Raw genomic sequence first — 23,344 nt, forward strand, 5'->3', positions numbered from 1 at the left:
CATACTCAACTATCTTGTTCATTAGCTTTTGGAGGTCGTGGAGGTTGTCCGCTATTATGATAGTGTCGTCCGCATATCTAATGTTGTTAATTTTCGTTTCATTTAGGTACCTTTATTCCTGCTGTTTCTCCCTCAAGAACTTTTTTCATAATTTCTTCAGAGTATGCATTTAATAGTAGTAGTGACAATACACACCCCTGTCGCACTCCTCTTTTAATTTCGAACTCTTCTGATGTGTGTTCGTTAATGCGTATGTGTGCCTTTATAATATAGATTTGTTATAATTCAAAGGTCATTGTATTGTAATTGTTTTGTTTTGAGGACGTCCATTAGCTCTTTGTGGCGGACTTTATCGAAAGCCTTGTTGTAATCTATGAAACGGACGTACATATCCTGGTTCACATCCAAGCATCTCTGGATTAGTAGTGTAAATTTAAAGTGGGTTTCTTCAATATCCATATCAAGTGTTTGGTAAATGCATTTATGAATGATCTTTAAAAACATTTTAAGTATGTGAAACATTAGGGTTATGGTGCGGTAGTGCGGTGGTCGCACACAAAACTTCACTGCGCAAGTGAAACATTTTTACACAAAATGTGTAACCTACCTAGAAAACTGGAGTACAAATTTTCATGAATTTAAACTACTCAAAAGCATAGATCTAAAGTGGGCTCCACATTCTCGGCGAAGTTACTTCGCCAAAGTTGACCGAAGTTCGAAGTACCCTCTCTATACACTCGTTCTACTTCGCGAGGAAGTGCGATACCGACAAAGAGCGGTGCGATACCGACAAAGATCCCTTTGACCAGACCAACAGAGAATGGAAGTAGAACGAAGTGAGGCAAAGTTACACAAGGTGGCCGTCTACACTCTCGTACTTGTTAAACCTCGATCGACTTCGGCGAGAGTGTGGAGCTCGCATAAGAAGTGAAATAACATGAAACGATGTTTGTTATTCTCTCGAAGCTTTTAAATTGTATATCAAGGCAACCATGTGAAACGAAGATCAACTCTTTGACGAACTGGGAATTTTGAAAGACATGGCTACAAGTGAAAAAATTTCTGAGTGGAACAGAGAAGAAAAAAATAGTCAGGATCGATGGCTTAAAGTTTTTAAGTGTGTAGATCAATTCAAACTGAAAAACTTACAAATATTATGCGAATTTATTTTTTGTATTCCCGGTACTAGTGCGGCTATTGAGCATTTATTTTCTGTAATAAATAATTATTATTGGACGTCGGAAAAGTCACAAATGTCCATATCCACTCTCAAGGTAGCGATGATGGTGTACGCAAATTTTGATGAGACTGGTATGAAATGTTTCATTTACTTCAGTCGAAGCCGGACCTTCTTAAATTAATTTTAAGTTCAGAAAAATATGAATGATGCAAAAAACCGGAAGATGAGGTTATTCCAGGTCCCCCATCTAAAAACTCGTAATTACAGGCTTGTAACTTTTTCAAAGTTAATGTAATGTGTTATGTTTAGTTTAATTGATATATTTTTTTATGTCTAGCTACATAGTTTATTCATTTTTAATGCAAAAAGTTATATTTGTCCAATAACAAGATACATTTTGCGTTTTTAATACATTTTTGTTTTTTGTACTTATTTTTCTTTAAAAAGATATGGTCACCGTAAGTATACCATATATGCCACAATATCATAACTTAAAAATAAAAATCAACCTGTTTCGGGATTTCTCCTTCAAGTCGCCGGTTTACGAAATAACGAATTTATTCCTTTCATTTGCACCATACTGTCGGTGGAAAATAGTGTCGCGCACGCTTGATTATTATCAATTAAAAAACAAAGGAGTTTTGAATATTGTATTGCAAAAAACTCTTCGGGATTTCATCAATCTATGTTTAAAGAATATCTAACTACCTTGGCAACATTCAAATTTTCAGTTTTTCACATAGTTTTTCAATGTTAAAAATTGCCGATTTCGCAATTTTTCAATTTTTAATCGCTTATATGTCGAAAACTATCATTTTTAGAGAAAAGTCACTAAAGACCTTTTCTGTTTGGAACGATCCAAAAAACCTAAAAACAAAACTTTTTTCCATGCAAAAAAAATAATTCTAGGAAAAGAACAAAAAAAAAACGTTTAAAAAATTTTTGACCACCTTTTGGTCCTGGCAACATGAAAATTTGTTAAAAGGAGTCCCTTTTGAGTAAGATTGTGCAAAAAATCCGAATCAGAATATTTTTCCTAGCGGATGCGCAGTGGCTCTCTGGACTATTAAGATTTATTGTTTCTAAATTTGCATGCACTCGTGATTAATGACTCGTTCAAGCCCTTTCAACTACACCCCTTTCAAAAATAAGGACTTTGAACCGATGAAACTTACATACAGATCATATTAACAATACATACACGAGTAAAGCAACTTGTGAAGTGGTAACGATTAAGTTCATTTGAGATGCTAATTAGAGGGTGATTTTTCCGACTTTTTTACCCAAAAAATGGACCAACTTTATTTTGAGCGTAACTTGATTACTAAAGCTCGGATTATAGGCAAAATGCCTTTTTTGCCTATTTTGCCCATTATAATTGTTTTTTGCACTTTTTGCCTTTTTTCGTAAATTCCGCCTATTTGTGCCTTTTTTAACTTTAACTACCCGCGCATCAAGTTATAACATAACTACACGCCTGGCGTACTTTGTACGCCACAAGAAAATACACTTAAAAACAGCGGATTTGTTTAATTTTTTTTTGAAAAAATACACTTAGTTTTAACTATTTAGAATGGGAAATAAGCCACAATATTATTAAAAAATGATTTTTATTAACGTTTCGACGCCCAAATCGGGTGCCGTTGTCAAAATACAAAATACTATTAATATAAACAAAAATGTTGTTGCTTAGTAAAAAAATTCTTCTAATAATTTATTTAATTTGACTCATTTATATCGGCAATTCAGATACATATGATACATTTTAAGTAGAAGACTTTAAAATGATATTGCCAATATTTATGAGTTGCGTTCCTGGGACGACTTTACTGAAAGATAGTTCATTCGATTACATGAAATCAACCCCAACTCAAGAATATCCGTCACAAAAAAAATCATAGCATGTGATCTGTCTTTAAAAAGACAACCACATGCAACGGTGACATTAAAATTCTCGCGTTAGAGATCTCATAGTAAATCACGAGGGAAAACCAGGAAAAACCTCGTGATACTATCCCGACATCGTAAGTATTTGGTCTTACATTTAATTTACTCTCAAAATTAATACCAAATTCTGACTTTACTATAATTTTGTTTAAATTATAAATAATATCAATAATACATGGGTATATAAGTAATACTAAAATATAAAATATGTACTAACTCGACTATTGACTTACTAATTGTGGTATTTTCTTTCTATTGACTTCCTCTTTCAGTATGGGTATCCACATCCTACTGCATTCCACCGAGGAATTTGCGACACAATTGGTTTCGTTTAGCATAATTAGAGCCGCTTCTTTGATTTTTCTCTTTTTACTATCTGTTTCTTTCAGGACTATACTTGAATCTCTCCACTGAACTCTATGTTCATTATCCCATGCGTGTTGACATATTTGAGATCTATCAAATTCTCTATTTTTAATATAAGATTGATGTTCACTTATTCTAACGTTTAATGGTCTTGATGTTTCACCTATATAAAACTGTTCGCATTCACAAGGTATTTTATAAATACAATTCTTTGTCCTTTCTTGTTCATTGTTAGGTTTAGTTTTAGATAGAATAGATCTCAATGTGTTGGTTGTTTTGAATGTTGTTGTAATGTTAAATTTATTTCCTATTGTTTTAAGTTTCTCGGATAGTCCTTTTATGTATGGTATTGATATTTTCCTCGTATTATTTCTTGTGAATGTTGTAGGATCCCGTTCTATGTTGTTCTGTTCCATTCGATCCAGTCTTGACAATTCCTTATTTATAAACGATAAAGGATAATCATTTTTTAATAAAACAGATGTTAAGAATTGTTTTTCTTCTAAAAAGGAATTTTCGTTAGAACAAGTAATTTTGGCTCTATCATATAAGGATTTTATGATTCCCTTTTTAACGTTGATGTTGTGATTTGATTTGTAATTGAGATATCTGTTGGTATGTGTTGGTTTTCTATACACTTGAGTCTCATATCCAGTATCCTTCTTTAAGACTAAAACATCGAGGAAAGGCAGGGTGTTATTATATTCCTTTTCCATTGTAAATTTTATTGTCTCTTCTTGATCGTTTATAATATTCAGGAATGTATCCAACAATTCTGATCTATGAGGCCATATTGAAAACACATCATCTACATATCTCCACCATACAGTGGGTTTTAAATTTTGTTTAGAAATGATATTAGTTTCGAAATCCTCCATAAATATATTAGCCAATAATGGACATAAAGAGGAGCCCATTGCTAGACCAAAATTTTGTTTATAAAATTCATTATTTAGTTGAAAATAGGTATTATTAGTACATAATGTCAATAACTCCATTATAGCTGATACATTTAGTTTTGTCCTAGTTGTCAATGTATCATCATTCTCTAATTTCGTTTTGATTATGTTTAAAGTTTTATCTAATGGCACATTTGTAAATAAACTGTTTATGTCAAAACTTACTAAAATATTATTTGGATTAAACTCAATAGTTGATAATTTGTTTACAAAATGTTTTGTATTTTTTATAAATGTATCATCATTATTAGCAAATGGTTTTATAATGTTTAATAAAAATTTTGATAGTTCACTACAAGGAGAACTGATGGTACTACAAATGGGTCTAAGTGGTATGTTCGCTTTATGAATTTTCGGTACTCCATAAAAATGTGGTGACTTACTGTAATGAGGTGTAATTAATTTTCTTTGATAGTATGTTAGATCATTTTTAAATTTGAATACAGTTCTATAGATTTTGTTTTCCAGTGTTTTCGTTGGATCCTTCGTTAATTTGGTATAAGGTCCATTTGTAATTAGATCTGTAATTTTGTCCTCGTATTGTATTTTATCCATTATTACAGTTGCATTTCCTTTATCCGCTGGTAGGATCGTTATGGAGTCATCATTTTTTAAAGTTTTTAAATTTCATGTAATCGAATGAACTATCTTTCAGTAAAGTCGTCCCAGGAACGCAACTCATAAATATTGGCAATATCATTTTAAAGTCTTCTACTTTAAAATGTATCATATGTATCTGAATTGCCGATATAAATGAGTCAAATTAAATAAATTATTAGAAGAATTTTTTTACTAAGCAACAACATTTTTGTTTATATTAATAGTATTTTGTATTTTGACAACGGCACCCGATTTGGGCGTCGAAACGTTAATAAAAATCATTTTTTAATAATATTGTGGCTTATTTCCCATTCTAAATAGTTAAAATTGTAAAAATGCCACAAGAAAATAGCTTCAATACACTTAGTTGTTTATTATAAACCTTATTCGGAATCAGTGAATACTTGGAGTTCCTTTTCAGTAAGCCAATTGGGATTTATAACTGGAATCATGGAATAACTGGATTCCCTGATAAATAAAATTACTAATAAAAAATTTTTTTAAATGTGATTTTTTACAGGAGAAAATGTATTGTTTACAAAGAAAAATATATTTTTTGCCATAATGACTAAAAAACAATTAAAATATGTACTTATATTACGACTTATAGTAATATAATCCTGGGATATATTGTCCACCACCGGAAACAACAAATAATCAAATGTAAATTACGATCTTTCCAGAAAGCCGATTATAACGAAACTAAAACCAAATTGTAAAGCACATTCCAGTGATAGGTTAGAAAAATAAGCAAGGTCAAAAATTAAATTTTTAAATATATTTCCAGTAGAATTCTTATATCTGGCGTACAAAGTACGCCAGCGCGTGTAGTTAAAGGTTAAAATTTCATGGTACTAGCCATGATATTATTCTATTACTAATCCATTCTATAATAAAAATTTGGGTCAATAATAAAATATCAACGGTTTGTTTATATAACAGAATTCTAGGAAAATGTACCTGATCGAGACTTGAGGGTTAACTATTTGGAAATCTTTTATTAGTTTATTAGTTTATTATCAGTTGTACAGTCGGTTACTGTATCAGAGTTTAGTCACAAGTTGCTATATCCTAGTTTAGTTTTGTTGCGTATACCGAAAAGCAAAGAACACGTTTTAAAACGTTTTAGACATTTGTGTGAAAAGATGACATCTAAATTAAGGCTATGGATCGCACCTTATTCGGAACTTTCTCTAGAAGGAGATGGAGGATTTTGTAAACCATGCGGCAAATCGGTAAGTTTTATTTTTTCTCTTTTTTTCTCGTCCCACAACCTAACTAAATTCTAAAGCGGTTTTAGAATTCTAATTATTATTTTTTTAATTCTCAGATTTCAAGTAGAAAAAAGTACTTTATTGACCAGCATTATGGAACCCCACTTCATAAACGTAATTTGGAAAAATTAAATTCCTCTAAGTTAGCCCAAATATCTCTGCGGGATAGTTAAGCAGTTCAAAAAAAAAGGAGGAAGACGCATTTAAATTTGATTTATGCCAGATGATGATTGCATCCAACATTCCTCTATATAAAGTTAATAACCCTAGTTTTAAATGCTTTTTCGAAAAATATCTTAATAAATCCTTACCGGACGAGAGTACATTGAGAAAACATACTGTGGAAAAATGTTATGTGGAATGTATTTCAAAAATTAAGCGGGAGTTAAAGGGCAATTTTTTGTATATTATCGTGGAAGAAACGACAGATGTATGCGGCAGGTATATAGCTAATTTAATGATTGGAATTTTGAACGAAAACTTTGCGAGAAAACCTGATTTAGTTGCCGTTAAAGAATTGGAAAAAAACAAACAATTTAACAATAAGTCGATTTATACAAGATAGTTTAACAAACCTCTTTTTACCCAACCCTATACCAGTTAATAAAATAGTTTTAATGCTTTCAGATGCTGCGGCATATATGTTAAAAGCTGCTGTTAATTTAAAGATTTTTTATTCTAATTTAATTCATTGCACTTGTGTAGCCCACGGGGTAAATAGAATTGCTGACGAAAGAAGAAATCTGTTTCCGTTGGTAAATAATTTTATAAATTTTATGAAAAAAGTTTTTGTAGAGGCTCCGTTGAGTAGAGTTGCACAAGTTTGACTTGAATGTTTGAACTTGACTTGAGTTTGACTTAATTTCAAGTCAAACTCAAGTCAATCCCTCTAACAAATAATTCAAGACAATTCAAACTGGTCAATCGTACAGGTTTGAAAATTCAAACTGTTTGTCAAACTAGTTTGAAAGGGTTTGAAAAATAATTTATTTTTTAGATATACTTTTTGGTTTCTCTCGGAATAATTAAAACGATCGAAAACATCTACCAGAACAACACAATAAAAGTAAAAGTGGACGATGAATTAACTGACCCAATTGAAGCCGGCAATGGGATAGGACAGGGGGATTCCTTGAGTCCTTTATTGTTCAACCTGATCATGGACGAAATAATAAAAAAAGTAAGAACTAAAAAAGGATACCAAATGGGAGAAAAACAACTTAAAATAGTCTGCTATGCGAAAGATGCAATACTAATCTCTCAAAGTGAAGATGATTTACAACGTATGCTGCACCAATTCAACATAATCGCCAGAAAATTTAAAATGTTAATTTCCTCACAAAAGACAAAATGCATGGTTATAACAGCAGATCCAATAAGATGTAAATTGGAGCTGGAAGGTCAGATAATAGAACAAGTGATGGAGTTTAGATACCTATTCATCACACTATCTAGCTACGGAAGGCTCGAAACAGAATTGGAAGATCAAGTGAATAGAGCAAACAAAGCCGCAGGTTGCCTGAATGACACAATATGGAAAGATAAAAATATCGGAAATGAAATGAAAGGCATAATTTAGAAAACAGTCATCAGACCAATAATGATATACGCGGCAGAAACACGACCCGACACAGAGAGGAAAAAAGATGGGTCTAGGACATTTCGCCGTCGCCATTTCGCCGTCGCCATTTCGCCGTGGCCGTTTCGCCGTCGAGCCATTTCTCCGTCGCCGTTTCGCCGTCGAGCCATTTCGCCGTCGCCATTACTTGTGTATAAGTTTTGAATGGTTTTCGAACGATTATATTTCGAACACTTTTGCATAATGAAGTTTTTTATTTTTGATACAGTAGAAACAATTGAAATTGAAATCCCTTTTCTCAATATTGTTTATTTCCGGGAATCTGATAATAGTCATATTTTTAATACTGTAAATATTGTTGCCATTAAGTCATTGAAATGTGATCCACTCAATTTGGATCCCACGTGTTGGGAAACCTGTATACCTTACCTTAGGGCATTATCCTGTTTGCCATGTGACCATCACAGGCCTTTTTACTGAAGTATGCACTTTTAAGGCATCTGTATTTTATGTAAAGGGTTTTTACCCAAATATTTTTCTTTTGTGGCTCAGCTAGCAACCAGTTTATCGAACACTGATGATGATTTTTTATAAAAATCGAAAACGTTTTGTTGTGATGTAGCCCTTTTAAGGGATTTTTAATAAAAAAATTTTTATACCTTTTACAAAGGATTTCTTTCCAATTTTGTAAATATTGTATTTTTCAGACGAAAACAATGTATAGTTGAATACGAAAATATAACTTGGTTTAACTACCAATATCAGCATTTTATTTACACTGATATTTAGTATAAAAAAAGTTAGTATGTTATCACGTTCTTGTAAACTTAACCAATGCCGGTATGGCGACGGCGAAACGGCCGACGGCGAACTGGCTCGACGGCGAAGCGGTCGACGGCGAAGTGGCTCGACGGCGAAACGGCGACGGCGAAATGGCGACGGCGAAACGGCGACGGCGAAACGTCCCAGTCCGCAAAAAGATTGCTCGAAAAAGCGGAGATGAAAGCCCTTCGACAAAGCTAGAAGTAGGGGAGACCGGGGCTAGTTGTCAGAGGGGTAAGTTGTCACAATGCCGATTTCTACCTTATTTGTGAAGTTAACACGCTGTAACATCTACATGCGAAAGGTATTATTCATCACCTATTCCACACAAAATATTACAGATATCGACCAGTAATTATTTCTTTTATTTGTGTAAATGTGTTTTGAGGCTTCTCATGTAAAATTTTTAATCTTCAAAGATCTCGTACTGTGACTGAATTTGTGAAACCAAGATAATAAAAATATATTTTAAAGGGTACTGTCAATCTTATAGATTACATACGTAGGCATATTTTGATATATTTATTTATTGGAATATTTTTGATTTGACATTCAGTTACGGAAGATTATGTGGCGCTACCAGTTATCACAAATTACACGGGGCAAGGGGCAAGATGTCACTGTGACCACTTGCCCCGCAGCATTTAAATCTGTTGAAATGATTTTAGACCAAATTGCTAAAGAATACAGGATAAATCATTTATGAATTTGTCAAAGGTAAACTTTTTGTGAAAAAGTGATTTAATATCTACAGGATTAAAATTTAATTTCTAACATAAATGCTGTTATTCTGCTTGCATAGTATGGATGAAGTCAAACCCCTGGAAAAACTATTACTACCTTATGATATACCTGGTATTATGGCAACATCTCGGCCTATGATACTTAACTCCAAATAATATAATGTCGGGATTTAGGATCACTGGTATTTATCCCTTTAACAGGGATATATTCTCAGAACAAGACTTCCTCCCTAATTACGTTACCGATCGAAAGAACCCAAATGAAACGGAGGTGGGCACACCTGACACCCTAGGAGGGAAAAATGAACTAATATGTACAGGACACGAAGATCGTAGGTTAGATAATTTAGTAAACCTACAGACAAGCGGTGAGAACATTCAAAAGACACCAAATAATCAATTTGTCAACATCCAAGAAAATTAAGATTCGAATGAAAACCTTGCAGGTAAGAATCCTTTAAGAGCCTTTCAAACTAATAATTTCCTTTTCCTAAAACAGGCAGGGATATCCTCCCTGTTTTGAACTTGAACAAATCAACAATTGAAGAATTTTACACGTTTCAATTTTTAGGTCCCTCGGATTTACTATAGGTAAAAAAATGAGAGTCGGAAATGACACCACCCGGAGGATTTAAAGCAGGGCTGTCTGTAGAAACGGTTCGTCCTTTCCCAAAGGCTGCGAAGAGGACCAACCGCGTTCAACGTAAAAAAACGCAAATCATCAATACTAACAGATACTGGAGTCTTCTTCTTCTTCTTTCTCGAAACTCCTTATGCCCCTCAGGGGCGTCGGAGTGTCGGATACTGCAGTCAAGGATGAAATTGTGCAGGACGAAAAGTCTAGACAGAACAAAAAAAAATATACGAAAACAGAAAAGCGTTAAAATGAATCTGCCGTCTACCAAAAAAAAATAAGACTGTATATGGCTTGTTTGCGGAGAACTTTATTGTGCTTCTATAGAAAGTTGGAGCAACGTACAGCATGCAAAAAATGCACACATACAGGCTGCGCACCAATGGAAATAAATTTTATCTGTGACACAATTGTGACTCAGCGGACGCTATGTAGTTATTTCTAAGTTTACAAGTTCTTCTTTGAATAACAACGTTTTATTTCACATTTACTATATTTTTGTAATACTGTGACAATTTGCCCCATGTACTGTGACAACATGCCCCATCATTTTAACCACTCGTATCTACAATTTTAGAAAAATATGAATGGATAGCCACATTTCAACTAATTATGTGGAGAAATTTTGGTTAAAAAACATAAAAAGTGTCCGAGTTACAGAGCCTGAACCAAAAACTGTGACAACTAGCCCCGGTCTCCCCTACAGATATACGACGTAGATGCAAGGTGTATAACAATAATAACTGGGTAAGAAACAGAAAAATAGAATGGAATGACCACATAAGCGGAATGACAACAAATAGGATAGTCAGGACAGCGAGAGGCGGTTCCCCAATAGGAAGACGATCAGTGCGAAGACCACGGAAACGATGGAACGACAACTTACCAGAGGCACATTGAAAAAACAGACAGAGTAATGCCTATACAAAAAGAAGAAGAAATACTTTTTTGTTTAGGTAGACATGTTAGTTGCCAATTAAGATAAGAAATTTAATAATACATTGAGTGCCATATAAATCATCCTTTAGTTCCAATAATTTAGTATTTGTTTCCCTCTACTAATTTTTAAAAATCATGTACAATAGAACACTGACACTTTCACAGTAGAGTAAACATTTTAAGCATGCACAACAAAATTAAATAAAAAAATACTAAATGTACAGTTTTTGGAAAATGGGATCTAGCTATGTATTTTTATAATTTTCTGCTTTTATAACCGATAACAATAAACACCGGCACGACAGAACGAAAGTCATAAAAAAAGGTTTAGGAAAGTTAAAAAGGAAGAAAACAAAGAACCTCAAAAATCTGTTTTCGTACCAACCCTTTTCTAAGAAGCATGTTAATTCCTTGAAATTTTATGGTCAAATTTGGATTTATACAAATGTCCCAGAATCTCTAACATGTGGTGTCTGTACTAAAAGTATAAGTCAAGATGCGTAAGTGAAAGCGGAATGTACTATTTAACAGTATGTTGACTTGTACTCTTAATACAAAGCAGACTTTTGAAATTAAAAGTTGTACTGTTGGAATAAAATGAATATTTATACATGGAATATTGAATATGAAATTTTATTTTATTATTTATACATGGAATTGGTATATGAAAAACAGCCTATTGACTTATACTCTTAGTACAGAAATGATTAATAAACATTCAAAATTCAAAATAATATAGAAGAATTCCGAAAGGTCCATTTTATGACTTATAATATACTACACTCTTAGTACATAGCACGTTAGATATAATATAGAGATTTTATATAGATTATTTGTATTTTTCAATTTAATTATATACAAACACAGCATTTTCACTTTAAAAAAAATCCATCATTTTTTGAGCGAAACTTCAAAATTAATGTGTAGGTACATTAATGGGGACAAAAATGTTATTTTTTCCAAACGCTTAGTTTAGCATAAACAGACCAAAGACGGTTAGTCGGCGCATAGTCTACAATTGCGAAACGTTACAATTGCGGTACAATTGCGTTATGAATGGCAGTTAAGAATGGCAGTTATGAATATAGTCTTGTTATGCAAAACTAAAAACCCTTAATAGACAGAATGTCGCTTGGTTTATTTTTGTTTTTCTTAGTAACCGTTAACGTGACAATAACATGGATTTTTCCAAGATAGTTCTATAGTCCTATGTGTCACCAGAATCCGCTGTTATCTCGATTTTAAAGAAATGACGCTTGGTCGAGTTATGCATAACGCCGTCCTTTTAAAGAATTAGTTCATTTGTTTGTGATTTTATAACGCTGTCCTTTATTTTTACATAATGGAAGTATATATGCACTTTGCAATTTTCATTCTTTTGAAATCACCTGCCGCAACATCAAATAAATCAGTATATTTTTCTTAATTAATACTGCTTTGACTACAGATTGTTTCTTTTAATTTTTGCACTGGGAATACCTTCAATATCAGACTCAATTTGTTCTGGTACTTATTCTGAACCAAAAAATATCCAAATTCAGATATTATCTCCCAAAGCCACACACTTCAAAATGAACGTAATAAACACGCCAAACATCGACGTCTAAATATGAACTACAAACTAATTTGTGGAGTAGCAGAGTACAGATTCAGACCTATCCAAATAAGTGACAACAAAATCCGTACGCTCTCAATTAAAATTGGAAATAAACACGTTGCCAATATGATATTCAAACTTCAAACTGTTTGAAGAAGTTTGATTTCAAGTCAAACCTAAAGATATCGAAATTAAGTCAAGTCAAACTTTTTTACAAAAGTTTTTACAGTCAAGTCAAGTTTGTCGAATAAAATCAAACTAGTTTGACTTGATGCATCTCTACCGTTGAGGGTGCAAATCTATAAAGAAAGACTTCCCGGTGTCCCTTTGCCACCTAAACCAGTAATTACAAGGTGGGGAACCTGTCTCGAAGCAGTTTTTTTACTTTGAACACTGCAATGAAATAGAATTAGTTATGTCAGAATGTGATGATGATATTTCCGAAGCCATTCGAGAAGCAAAAAAAAATATTAAAAAATCCCAAATTGAAACAGGAACTCGCTTATATCAATGACAATTATAAATTAATAGTTACCACAATTACCTTATTAGAAAAACAAGAGATAAATTTATGTAAAATTAATAGATAATTTAAAGACGAAAATTAAATCGGCACCTGGAAGTAACGGTCAATTAATTTTAAAAAAAATGAAATTGTTTTCGACAAGAATGAAGGTTTTTCGTTTTTATTCAATGTTGCTAAAGTTTTGAATGGGACATTTTCCGAGGAATTACAAATTAGGCCAGATTTATTATCCGCTCTAAAATATGCTCCAATTACATCTGTCGATGTCGAACGTTCGTTTTCAATGTACAAATTAATTTTAAGTTATCGAAGACATAGTTTTAAGACCGAAAATATTGAAAAACATTTAGTTGTTTCTATTAATGATAAAATATTAAGTGGTTACAATGTTTAATTATTAATTAACAGTTATTTAGTTACTAGTTTATTTATACTAATGTTATGATTATGATGTGTAAATATACCTGCCTTAAGTTAATATTACGTTAATTCACTTTGTACAATAAATAATAAGTTATATTCCTTTATTGCATATATTTTGCCTAAATGTTAATATTCCTGCCTTTTTTAATAAAAATCTTTGCCTACATAGGCGCCTTTTTCTTCAATTTTTGTTGCCTATAAATCCGAGCTTTATTGATTACTTTTGATTATTTATTATTTTTACAAAACAAAAATAAAACTTTTTTAACCACTTTCAAAAAGTTGTAATGAGTTTTCCACAAAAAGTGCTTCATTTTCTGGTTATTTCACGTTAAATTATAAACCTATTATTCATTGCCTGCAACTGTGCTTCTACTAGGTCTGGAGACCTAATACATACACCATTTTATTTACTTTATGAGTTATTTGCGAAAAACCGTCTAAAAACGTATTTTTGTTGAAAAATGAACATATTCACTCGCAAATAACTGGAAAAGTATTGACTTAGTGATAAAACAAACTCTACAGAATAAAAGTTGCTTAGAATTAGTCAGTTTATCCACTTCCGGACTTATTTTGGACGTATATTTTTTCACCCCGATATGTTCGGGTATACAGCGTGTTTTATATGTTCGTTCATGGGTATTCTTTCATGTTTCCTACTGTATGTATTTTCATATTAATTAAATTAATTGATTAAGATTTGATCATTTTTTAAAGGCTCGTAGAAAAAATATTGTTCCTAACGCTTGCAGAAAGTCTCTTTTCCGCACTGGACTGCTTGCCGAACTCCCGCTTTGCGTCGTTCGTCAAACTGCAGTCGCGTACGGAAAAGTATGACTTTCTGCATTTGTTAGGAAAATAACTATTGCAACACGATTTTTGGTTATGAAAATGTTTATTTTTTATTTTTTGATACATGATGATAGTTTGACTCTTAATAGTAGGGGAGGAAAGTATGCTAAATTTGCAGTAACTCGAGCGCTATGGGGACCTATTGGGTTGTGAAGGTAGGTCCTAAAACCAAAAAAAAAGTTTATTTAAGTTTTAAATAAAGTAGGGGACTTTTCCCACATTTTTTAAATTAATTTTCTATTTCCAACAATCGTTTTTTCCGATTATAGCGCCATATATCCATAATTGGTGAAAATGTCTCGAAAAAAAGATGCTTATTTTTACGTAGAGAATACAAATCTGCAATAAAATTGGGGGCTGCTATTTAACATTTTAAAGTAACCCCCTTCCCACCTCCACGGGGGGTAGTGTTTGGTGCCATTCGATAGATTTTTCAGAAATATTGAATACGTGTATTTTGCAGTTTTTTGATCTGAAGTTCATTTGCGAATTATCGCGGGGTTCGTATTAAAAATTTTAAATTTACCCCCACCCCTCCCTGTGGGGGTCGTGTTTGGTATCATTCGGTAGATTTTGGAAACATATTTAAGACGTATATTTTAGTTTTTCGATTTGACTTTCATTTCGAGAAATATTATCTTTTTTTTAACTTTGTAAAAATAACATTAAATAACTAAATAAACATTAATCAATGGTGCTACGCGCAGGATATCGGATAGTTTGCTCTGATTGGGCATTCCAATGACCTTTGATAATGATTGATATATTTTAATTTTTATTACATTTGGATATAAATAAATAAATTTGTTTATTGCAAAATAAAAACACATACTCTATCCTTTGAAATAACACTTTTTTTAGCAAAAACTTTCTTGGTTCATATATTTTAACTTAGAGAATAAAAGTTTATTATTTTTAAACATATGCAATTGTTTAAACAATATTTCACAAACAATAATAAAATTAGTTTGACTTTTGTGGAATTAAAATATTAATATACAACAAAATATAGAGTAAGAAAATAATATATTAGATAAAGATTGGAAGAAATTTTGGTGGAAATCAACTTGTGTGAATCGAACACCGCTGTCCTGGGCGTAGCACCAAAAATTAATGTTTATTTAAAAAATTTCCTGACGCCGTGGTAATTAATCGATTTTAATTTTGCAAATTGCAAATGAAATGTACAGTATACTTTTATAAGCAAAAAAAATAAACTTGTTATCTGCTTTATTTTCAGTCCTGCAACATTTAAAAACTGAATTTTTTTGGGAAAGCCGGATTGCAAAATTTATTTTACAAAATCTATTAAATCGATCTTTATGAAATTTACAGTGTTATTTTACTATATCATATAGTTTTTCTGGGTAAAATATGAAGGTCCTATGTTTAGATAAATGGTTTAAATCCTAAAATGCGAATACTTGTTTTTGTATGGTTTTTTTCGCAATTATTGTTATTTTGCAACAAAAGTGACTAACTTTAAAATTCTTAACTAATTCTATATCGTAGGAAATTTAATTACGCAACTTTTATATTATTACAACTTTTCTCAGAATTGAATAGTTTTAAAGTTATAATCAAAAACCCAATAAAAGAATCGAATTTTTCCTTCATATTTTGACATTTTGATTATTTAAACAAAGTTCCGGACCATTTAGAGTGGGAGGATAACTCAAATAATATTATTTAAGTAATTTTCAAGCAATTTCTGCAAAAAAATTTGAGTCACCTCCCAACGTCCATCTCAAAACAGATGCGCCCTGGACTAGTTGCAGATTTAAGTTGTAAAGAAAGATGGTTGCAGGTTTTTTTTTCAGAATATAGTATAGATTTCTTTACTAACTCATTGGACCGGATCGGTAACTAGAGATCAAACGTTGAATTTTTGGTGGATTAGTCATGATTAGGCCTTGCTGGAAAGACATGTATTGTAGGTAGGTGTTTACAAATTAAGCAAAACAGTTGTTTCCATATAGAAGGAAGTGTTAAAATTTCGGAATCTTTGAAGTAACTTCTACAATGTGTTGTCCTTTTGAGCCAAAACAGATACCTTATTGCTCTTTTTTGTAATTTAAAAATAATATTGGACTAGGCAGCTGTACTAGAACCCCAAAAAGGACGACAATATCGAAGATGAGACTCGAGCAAAGAAAAATATATTATTTTGGAAGATGCTAAATTCTTACTTAACAGACCGATAAGAAGGACCATTTAAATGTGTTGTCCAAAAAATACCAAAAAATTTTACAGATCAACGGTACTAATCTGCCTGTTATCAGGAATCAAGGGTTAAATAATGCTACTGTGTTATCTACCTTAAAAGAGAGTAAATTAGAGTTGGACCAGTTATTGTAAGTAGATCAGAAACTACAGTGTATAGTTGCATGAAGAGTTGCAATATTTGAGTTGCTCCAAGTGATACTCGTATCATGAGCAAAAAGAAAAATGTTTCCATCGATTTTTAAATTAATGATGTCATTTAGAAAAATAAGAAAAAGTAGAGGTTCCAAAACTGAACCCTGTGGTACCCCACATACAATGTATGTATGACTAAAGTCAGTATCATTTGCTCTAACCAGTTGTTTCTTCGAAGAAGAAATACCTCGAATTCCGTAGAAATTTATATTAATAAATACAATTTATAGATAAAAAATAGATTACAGGAATATATACCCAAATAATACACACAGTTTCAAATATTCAAAGGTATAGCGATTACAAAAATTGCAATTTGGCATTATACATTATGCATTGTCTCACACACAGTCAACGGTCAATGGATAATGAAAAGTAGCTTGAAAATAAAAAAAAACTCTGTTGTTATGGAGTAACGGCGAGCGGCGGCAAATAGATATCTATGCATAGGTACCTACATACAATTTATACTAAGATAGATAAAGAATCCATTGCACGAAAATGTCGATATCCAAACAATATACACTGTTTCAAAGTGTTCTAATAGTGAAATTGTAGAATATTTGGTTCAATTTTTTTAAATGAAACTTTTGTTTCAACATGCCGCGTCGCGGCCCCTAAATGTCGGGGGCCCCGTATAATTGATACGGCTGATACGGCGGTAGCTACGCCTCTGCTAATGGTATTGCAAAATAAAGGTTTCTGAGATAAACAAATATAATAACTAATTGATATATCGATCTGAAAGTTTGAGTTTTCATTCAATACTTACTACAATACTCAACTTTAAGCTTAATAACAAATATCTATACTAAAATCACAGTAAAGATGCACAAGATATAAACAAACCAAGAGACACTGAATGTTACGAGAAGCACTCCCGAATCATGATTTATAATGTATAAACTTTGTAAATCCTGATTTGGGATTTAAAATGTATAATATACATTGTAAGTTATGATTTAGGGGTTCTCCACGTAACATTCAACGTGTCTTGATTTGTTTATTTCTAGTGCATCTTTATTGTTATTGTAGTATAGATTGATGTTTAAAAGAGTAGCTATAAAAAATAACGACTTTGCCTTATTATGCAGTTTTCGAAACAACAAAGTAATTCTAAAACTTTTAGTAGCTGTGATTTTAAAGCCTTTTTGATGTTTAATTATTAAAGTATTAAGCTTTTGATTGATAAAGAATAAATCGAAAAAAAAAGGGCATTTTTTACACTAAATGGTTAATAATAAAAAAAGACGCCGAAATCTCGGCAGAAAACGTATGGGTTTTCTTAAAATATAATAGGCTTATAATATCTAAAAAGAATTTTAGGCACCTGTATTTCTCACAGTCTCGAGCAGACTGTGAAACTCGTGACATTTAATGTAAAATACTGTGTAAAAATATGTAGGTAATAGGATCTAAAAGCTCGTTACGGGCGATTTTCTCTCAGCCTGTAATGAAATATTGAAAAAATTGATGGTGTTCAATCAAATTTGTAATAGACTTCAACATACAATAACGGACTTGTTAAAAAACATTCCACGTCTCTGAAATAAAAAGACTATTTAAAAAGTCTAAAGACCAATGGAGCTTACCGTAAATAAGTATCCTATTATGAGATCGGAGTCGTCTGGCAGATCAAGCGAATGAAATCGCAAAATTTCGGTTTTCGACCAAATGCAGTCCACGTAAACCTCCACTACGCTTTGGTCCCGAATACTGAAAAAGAGAAAAGGGAATTATGTTTGTTTTACAAATGAAAAAACGGAACGGTTGTGCTCTGAATGAAATATGAAGCTAGTGAAACGGTTTTTAATGATGATGCTTTTCAAACATCTGTTTCAAAACAAGAAGCAAAAACATTTGCTTAACTGTTTTTAATTGTATCCGTTAAAGGTTATTAATTTATCACTATTTATACGTTAACCAACTCCACTATCGACATTTAAATATTTCATGTAAGCTCAGGGCCGTCTTAACCATACACGGCGCCGGGGTGCAAGACTCATCTTTGCGCCCCCTCTTGGCAGAAGGTTGTATAGGTTATAGGTACGCTAAAATTAAAACTAAGTATGTTTTCTTTCTTTATTTATACAGGGTGGGCCAAAGAAAACAGTCTGTCTCGATATTTGGCAGTAGTTATTAGATTTTAAGGAAATGCCGAAACAGGTAAATTCTTATTTTTAAATTACAATTTTTTGATATACATTTCATACTAGTGACGTCATCCATCTGGGCGTGATAACGTAATCGATGATTTTTTTTAAATGGGAATAGGGGTCGTTTGTGGTAGCTTATTTAACAGGATGTTCAATTCTCTATTCAGCAATATAAACATTAATATCTTTATTTATACAGGGTTGGACGAAAAAATAATTTTTGAATTAAATTAGTTGGCAGAAAAAGAAGAATCTATGTAATTTATTTAACTTAAAATACATTCTATTGCTGTCAGAAAATAGAAAATCATGTTTATTTGGCAAAATAAACATTGCTTTTCGCTTAAATTAATGTTCAAACTGCCAAGAGGTGGGTGGGAAGCTGTTTGTGATTTCAATTAAGCGAGAAGAAATGTTTATTTGTGAATTAAACATTTTTTTCTATTTTCTGACAGAAGTACAATGAATTTTGAGTTAAATAAATTACATATTCTTCTTTTTGCGTCAATTAATTTAATTCAAAAATAATTTTTTTGGCCACCCTGTATAAAAATGATATTAATGTTTATATTACTGAATATAGAATTGAAAACTCTTTCAACTGAGCTACGCACGACCCCTATTCCCATTTCAAAAAAAAAAAGATCGATTACGTCATCAGGCTCAGATGGTTTACGTCACCAGTATGAAGTATGTATATGCCAAAAAATTGCAATATAAAAATAAAAATCGAAATGTTTCTGCATTTCCTTAAAATCTAATAACTACTGCCAAATATTAAGGTGGACTGTTTTCTTTGGCCCACCAATTGTATATTAAAAAACATGGAGTTATAAGCAATTTAAAATTAAAATAAAAACGAAAAATGGCGATTTTGAAGGCTTACTAACTAGGTTAAAAGTTATTATTATGAAAGTCAGAAAGTGACTAAATCAAAGTTTAATGCCCCCCCTACAAGATCCTGAAGAAATGTTTGTCATTATTTTATTACTAAGCTGTTATTTTTAAGTAATAATAATTAGCGCCATGCCCGAGGTAGGCGGCCGTAAATGTGAGTGCAAGTAAGATGCACAATTGGACTGCCGGAGTGGCATCTCTCTCGCACTCAGCATTTACGGCCGGCTACTACGTGCATGACGCTCAATATTATTACTTAAAAATAACAGCTTAGTAATAAAATAATGACAAAAACTTCTTTAGGATCTTGTAGGGGGAAGGGGCTTAAACTTTGATTTAGTCACTTTCTGACTTTCATAATAATAACTTTTAACCGTGTTATTAAGCCTTGAAAATCGCCATTTTTCGTTTTCTTTTTCAATTTTAAATTGCTTATAACTCGAAAACGATCAACTTTAGAGAGAAAAATTATAAGAGACCTTTTTTTATCCAGAATGGTCCAAAAACCTACAAAAAAATTGTCTGGGCCAAATACATTGATTCTTGCAATTTGATTAAAAAAAAATTGTTAAAAAAAATTTGGCCCACTTTTCACGTGGGCGACTTCTTGAACCTTATTCTGGGATGTCTCACGAATGTAGTTATGCAAAAAAATCTCATGCGAATATTTTTCCCAACGAACCCACCGTTTTCGCCTTGTCTATATATTGTCCTACAAATTTTGAACTGAATTTATTTAAAAAATATCTACAAGTAACAAAAACACATCCAAGAAACCAAGAAGAACGGTAAAGGCCCAAGAGACTAACCAATATATTTTAGCATATAGTGATGTGAAGAAAAAAGAACGAGCACGAGCTGGCGTAGCTATACTTGCACACAAAAAAATTAAAGACAACATAAATAACTGCCGTTATATCTCCGAAAGAATAATGCATATGAACATCACAATGGACTACCAAAAATTAAATGTCATATCTATCTATAGCCCCGAGAACTGTAAACCTAAGGAGGAACGAGAGGCATTCTACGAACAATTGCAAACCATCCTGGATGAAATACCTCATGAAGAACCCTTAATTATTATGGCTCACTTTAATGGACGAATCGGAAATGAAATAGTTCCACGACTAAACCAAGGATTTAGTGAAAACCATGTTAACGCCAATGGAGAACTCATGGATAATCTCTGTGTTTTAAACGAACTAAGAATCAATGATACATTTTTCGACCATAAGCTCCAGTATAAATATACGTTGGAAAACTCCAGGGGGCACAAATATATGATTGATTTTATAGTCACTAATAGAAAAATCTACCCAAAGCAGATTATAGATATTCGAACTTTAAACTTAGCAGGAATGAATACAAACTAGTAATAGCAAAAATAAGAATGAAAATAACACCAAAACATTTTATACAGGAAATCACCGAGGATAAATTCAACGCGTAGAATCACTGTGGAACGAATATACAAGAGAAATGTACCAAAGGAGGCTAGCACAGACGATACCGCTGAAAAAAATAGACATATATATTATTGAAGATATAAACGACTGAACTGTTTATAGTAAAGGAAAGTAATAATCAACAAAATAACGTACCTGAATTAAGACACGAAATAGAAATCAGCTTTCAGGAAGTAAAGATAGCCATAAATTCACTCAAAAATAAAAAGTCACCAGGATCAGATGGAATAACCAACGAGTTTCTAAAACACGGAGGAGAAAGTAATAACCCTATAGATGACAAAACTTATACAAAAACTAATATTGCACTGCAAGATACCAGACGTATGAAGAAACAGCATAATGATACCAATGTTCAAGAAAGAAGACAAAGAAGACCCAACAATTATAGAGGTATAAATCTACTGAACACCGCACTTAAACTTACCACAAAAGTTCTAACCAACAAAATCAATAAACCAACAATTTTACCAGATGAACAACAAGGATTCAGATCCGGAAGATCATGTGTAGACGCTGTATTTGTACTAAGACAAATCACAGAAAAGTCCATCGCTTATAATAAACCAGCATATCTATATTTAAGACCTGACAAAGTCAAAGACGTCTTACACCTACTGTATAGACGTAACATACCAATCAATATTATACAAACCATCGAAAATATCTATTTCCATAATCGAATACAGGCAAAGATAAATGGAAAGCTAACACAGTTTATACCAGTGTAAAACTAAATCAGACAAGGTGACTCGTTAAACGCACTGCTCTTTAATAGAATAAAGGACGAATAATACAAACAATACGTAAAGGTAATGGTTACAGAATGTGGAATAAAGAAAGCCAAATATTGTGTTATGCAGACGACGCAGCATTAATCGCCGAGACAGAAGACAATCTCCAAAGAACATCTTCAATATAACAGCCAAGAAATACAATATGATAATATCAGCAGAAAAAACCAAATGTATGACAACATGTAAATACCCACTACGATGTAAAATCGACAAGGGAAATGATATTGGGAAAATAGCAAAAAAAGGAAGCGAGATTTAGATATCTGGGAATAGATATAACTAGTTACGGAGATGTGGAAGAAGAAGTACGACAACAAATCTTAAAAGCAAGCAAAGCGGCAGGATCTATTAATGACACAATCTGGAAGAACAAACACCTAAGGTAAGACACAAAAGCAAGAATCGATAAAGAAACAATTCAACAGAGTTGAAAACACTTCGACGAAAATCAGGGTAAAGTCTGTTGGATATGGAGAGAAGCAAAAACATAAGAAGAGCATGCAATGTAGAAGACATAAATGGATAGGTAACAAAACGGAAACAGGAGTGAAACGAACACATTAGTAGATTGGCAGAGGATAGGATAGTACGAATAGCACGAGATAAGTCAAGTATTGTCAGACCAAGAAAAATATGTTGCGATAATTTAAATAATTTAGGAGGCTAATATTGAAGAAGAAACAGGCTTTAATGCCTACATACAAGAAAGAAGAAGAAGAAGGAGAACAAAGACAAAAAATAAACGACCAATCAAACTTACTTGTAGTTTTTGTGTCCGGAAAATTATAGTTTCTGAGCACAGTGTTAAGCTGTGTCCAATGCTAGATGATTGCCTGTCCATAAGGCATTGAGAGTACCTCTAGGCGGGCAGTTTCGGTGGGCTGGTAGATGTTTCATGTTCTATATTAGCTTCACAATTACACTTGCTCGGTGCTAAGCCAGCGCCGGTTCTTAAACGGTTCACCATGCACCTCGTCGACCAGTCACTTGAAATTCCACTTTGTGGAGTTTCTGTTAATAGATACCAGGGTGGTGGTTTGTGTAGCAGGGCTATAAGAAAACGCTTTTTTGATTTTAGTCTTCCAGAATACGATTCGTGACCAAAAAGAGTGTGGAGATTATTCCTCCACACTTCTTTTTATTCCCTATTATTGATATTAGTA

The 23,344-nt window shown here is 32.5% G+C and overlaps 1 protein-coding gene across 1 annotated transcript in view; it reads right to left on the reverse strand.

Annotated features, from left to right (window-relative positions):
- Positions 1 to 23,344, reverse strand: part of LOC114337317 (uncharacterized) — a 444,845-nt gene that overhangs the window by 48,974 nt on the left and 372,527 nt on the right. The window contains exon 6 of the mRNA XM_050645523.1: positions 18,455 to 18,578. Within this exon, the coding sequence (XP_050501480.1) occupies positions 18,455 to 18,578 (124 nt within the window). The remainder of the gene's footprint in view (positions 1 to 18,454; positions 18,579 to 23,344) is intronic.

Source organism: Diabrotica virgifera, chromosome 3, assembly GCF_917563875.1.
Source record: "Diabrotica virgifera virgifera chromosome 3, PGI_DIABVI_V3a".
NCBI classification, from domain to species: Eukaryota; Metazoa; Arthropoda; class Insecta; order Coleoptera; family Chrysomelidae; genus Diabrotica; species Diabrotica virgifera.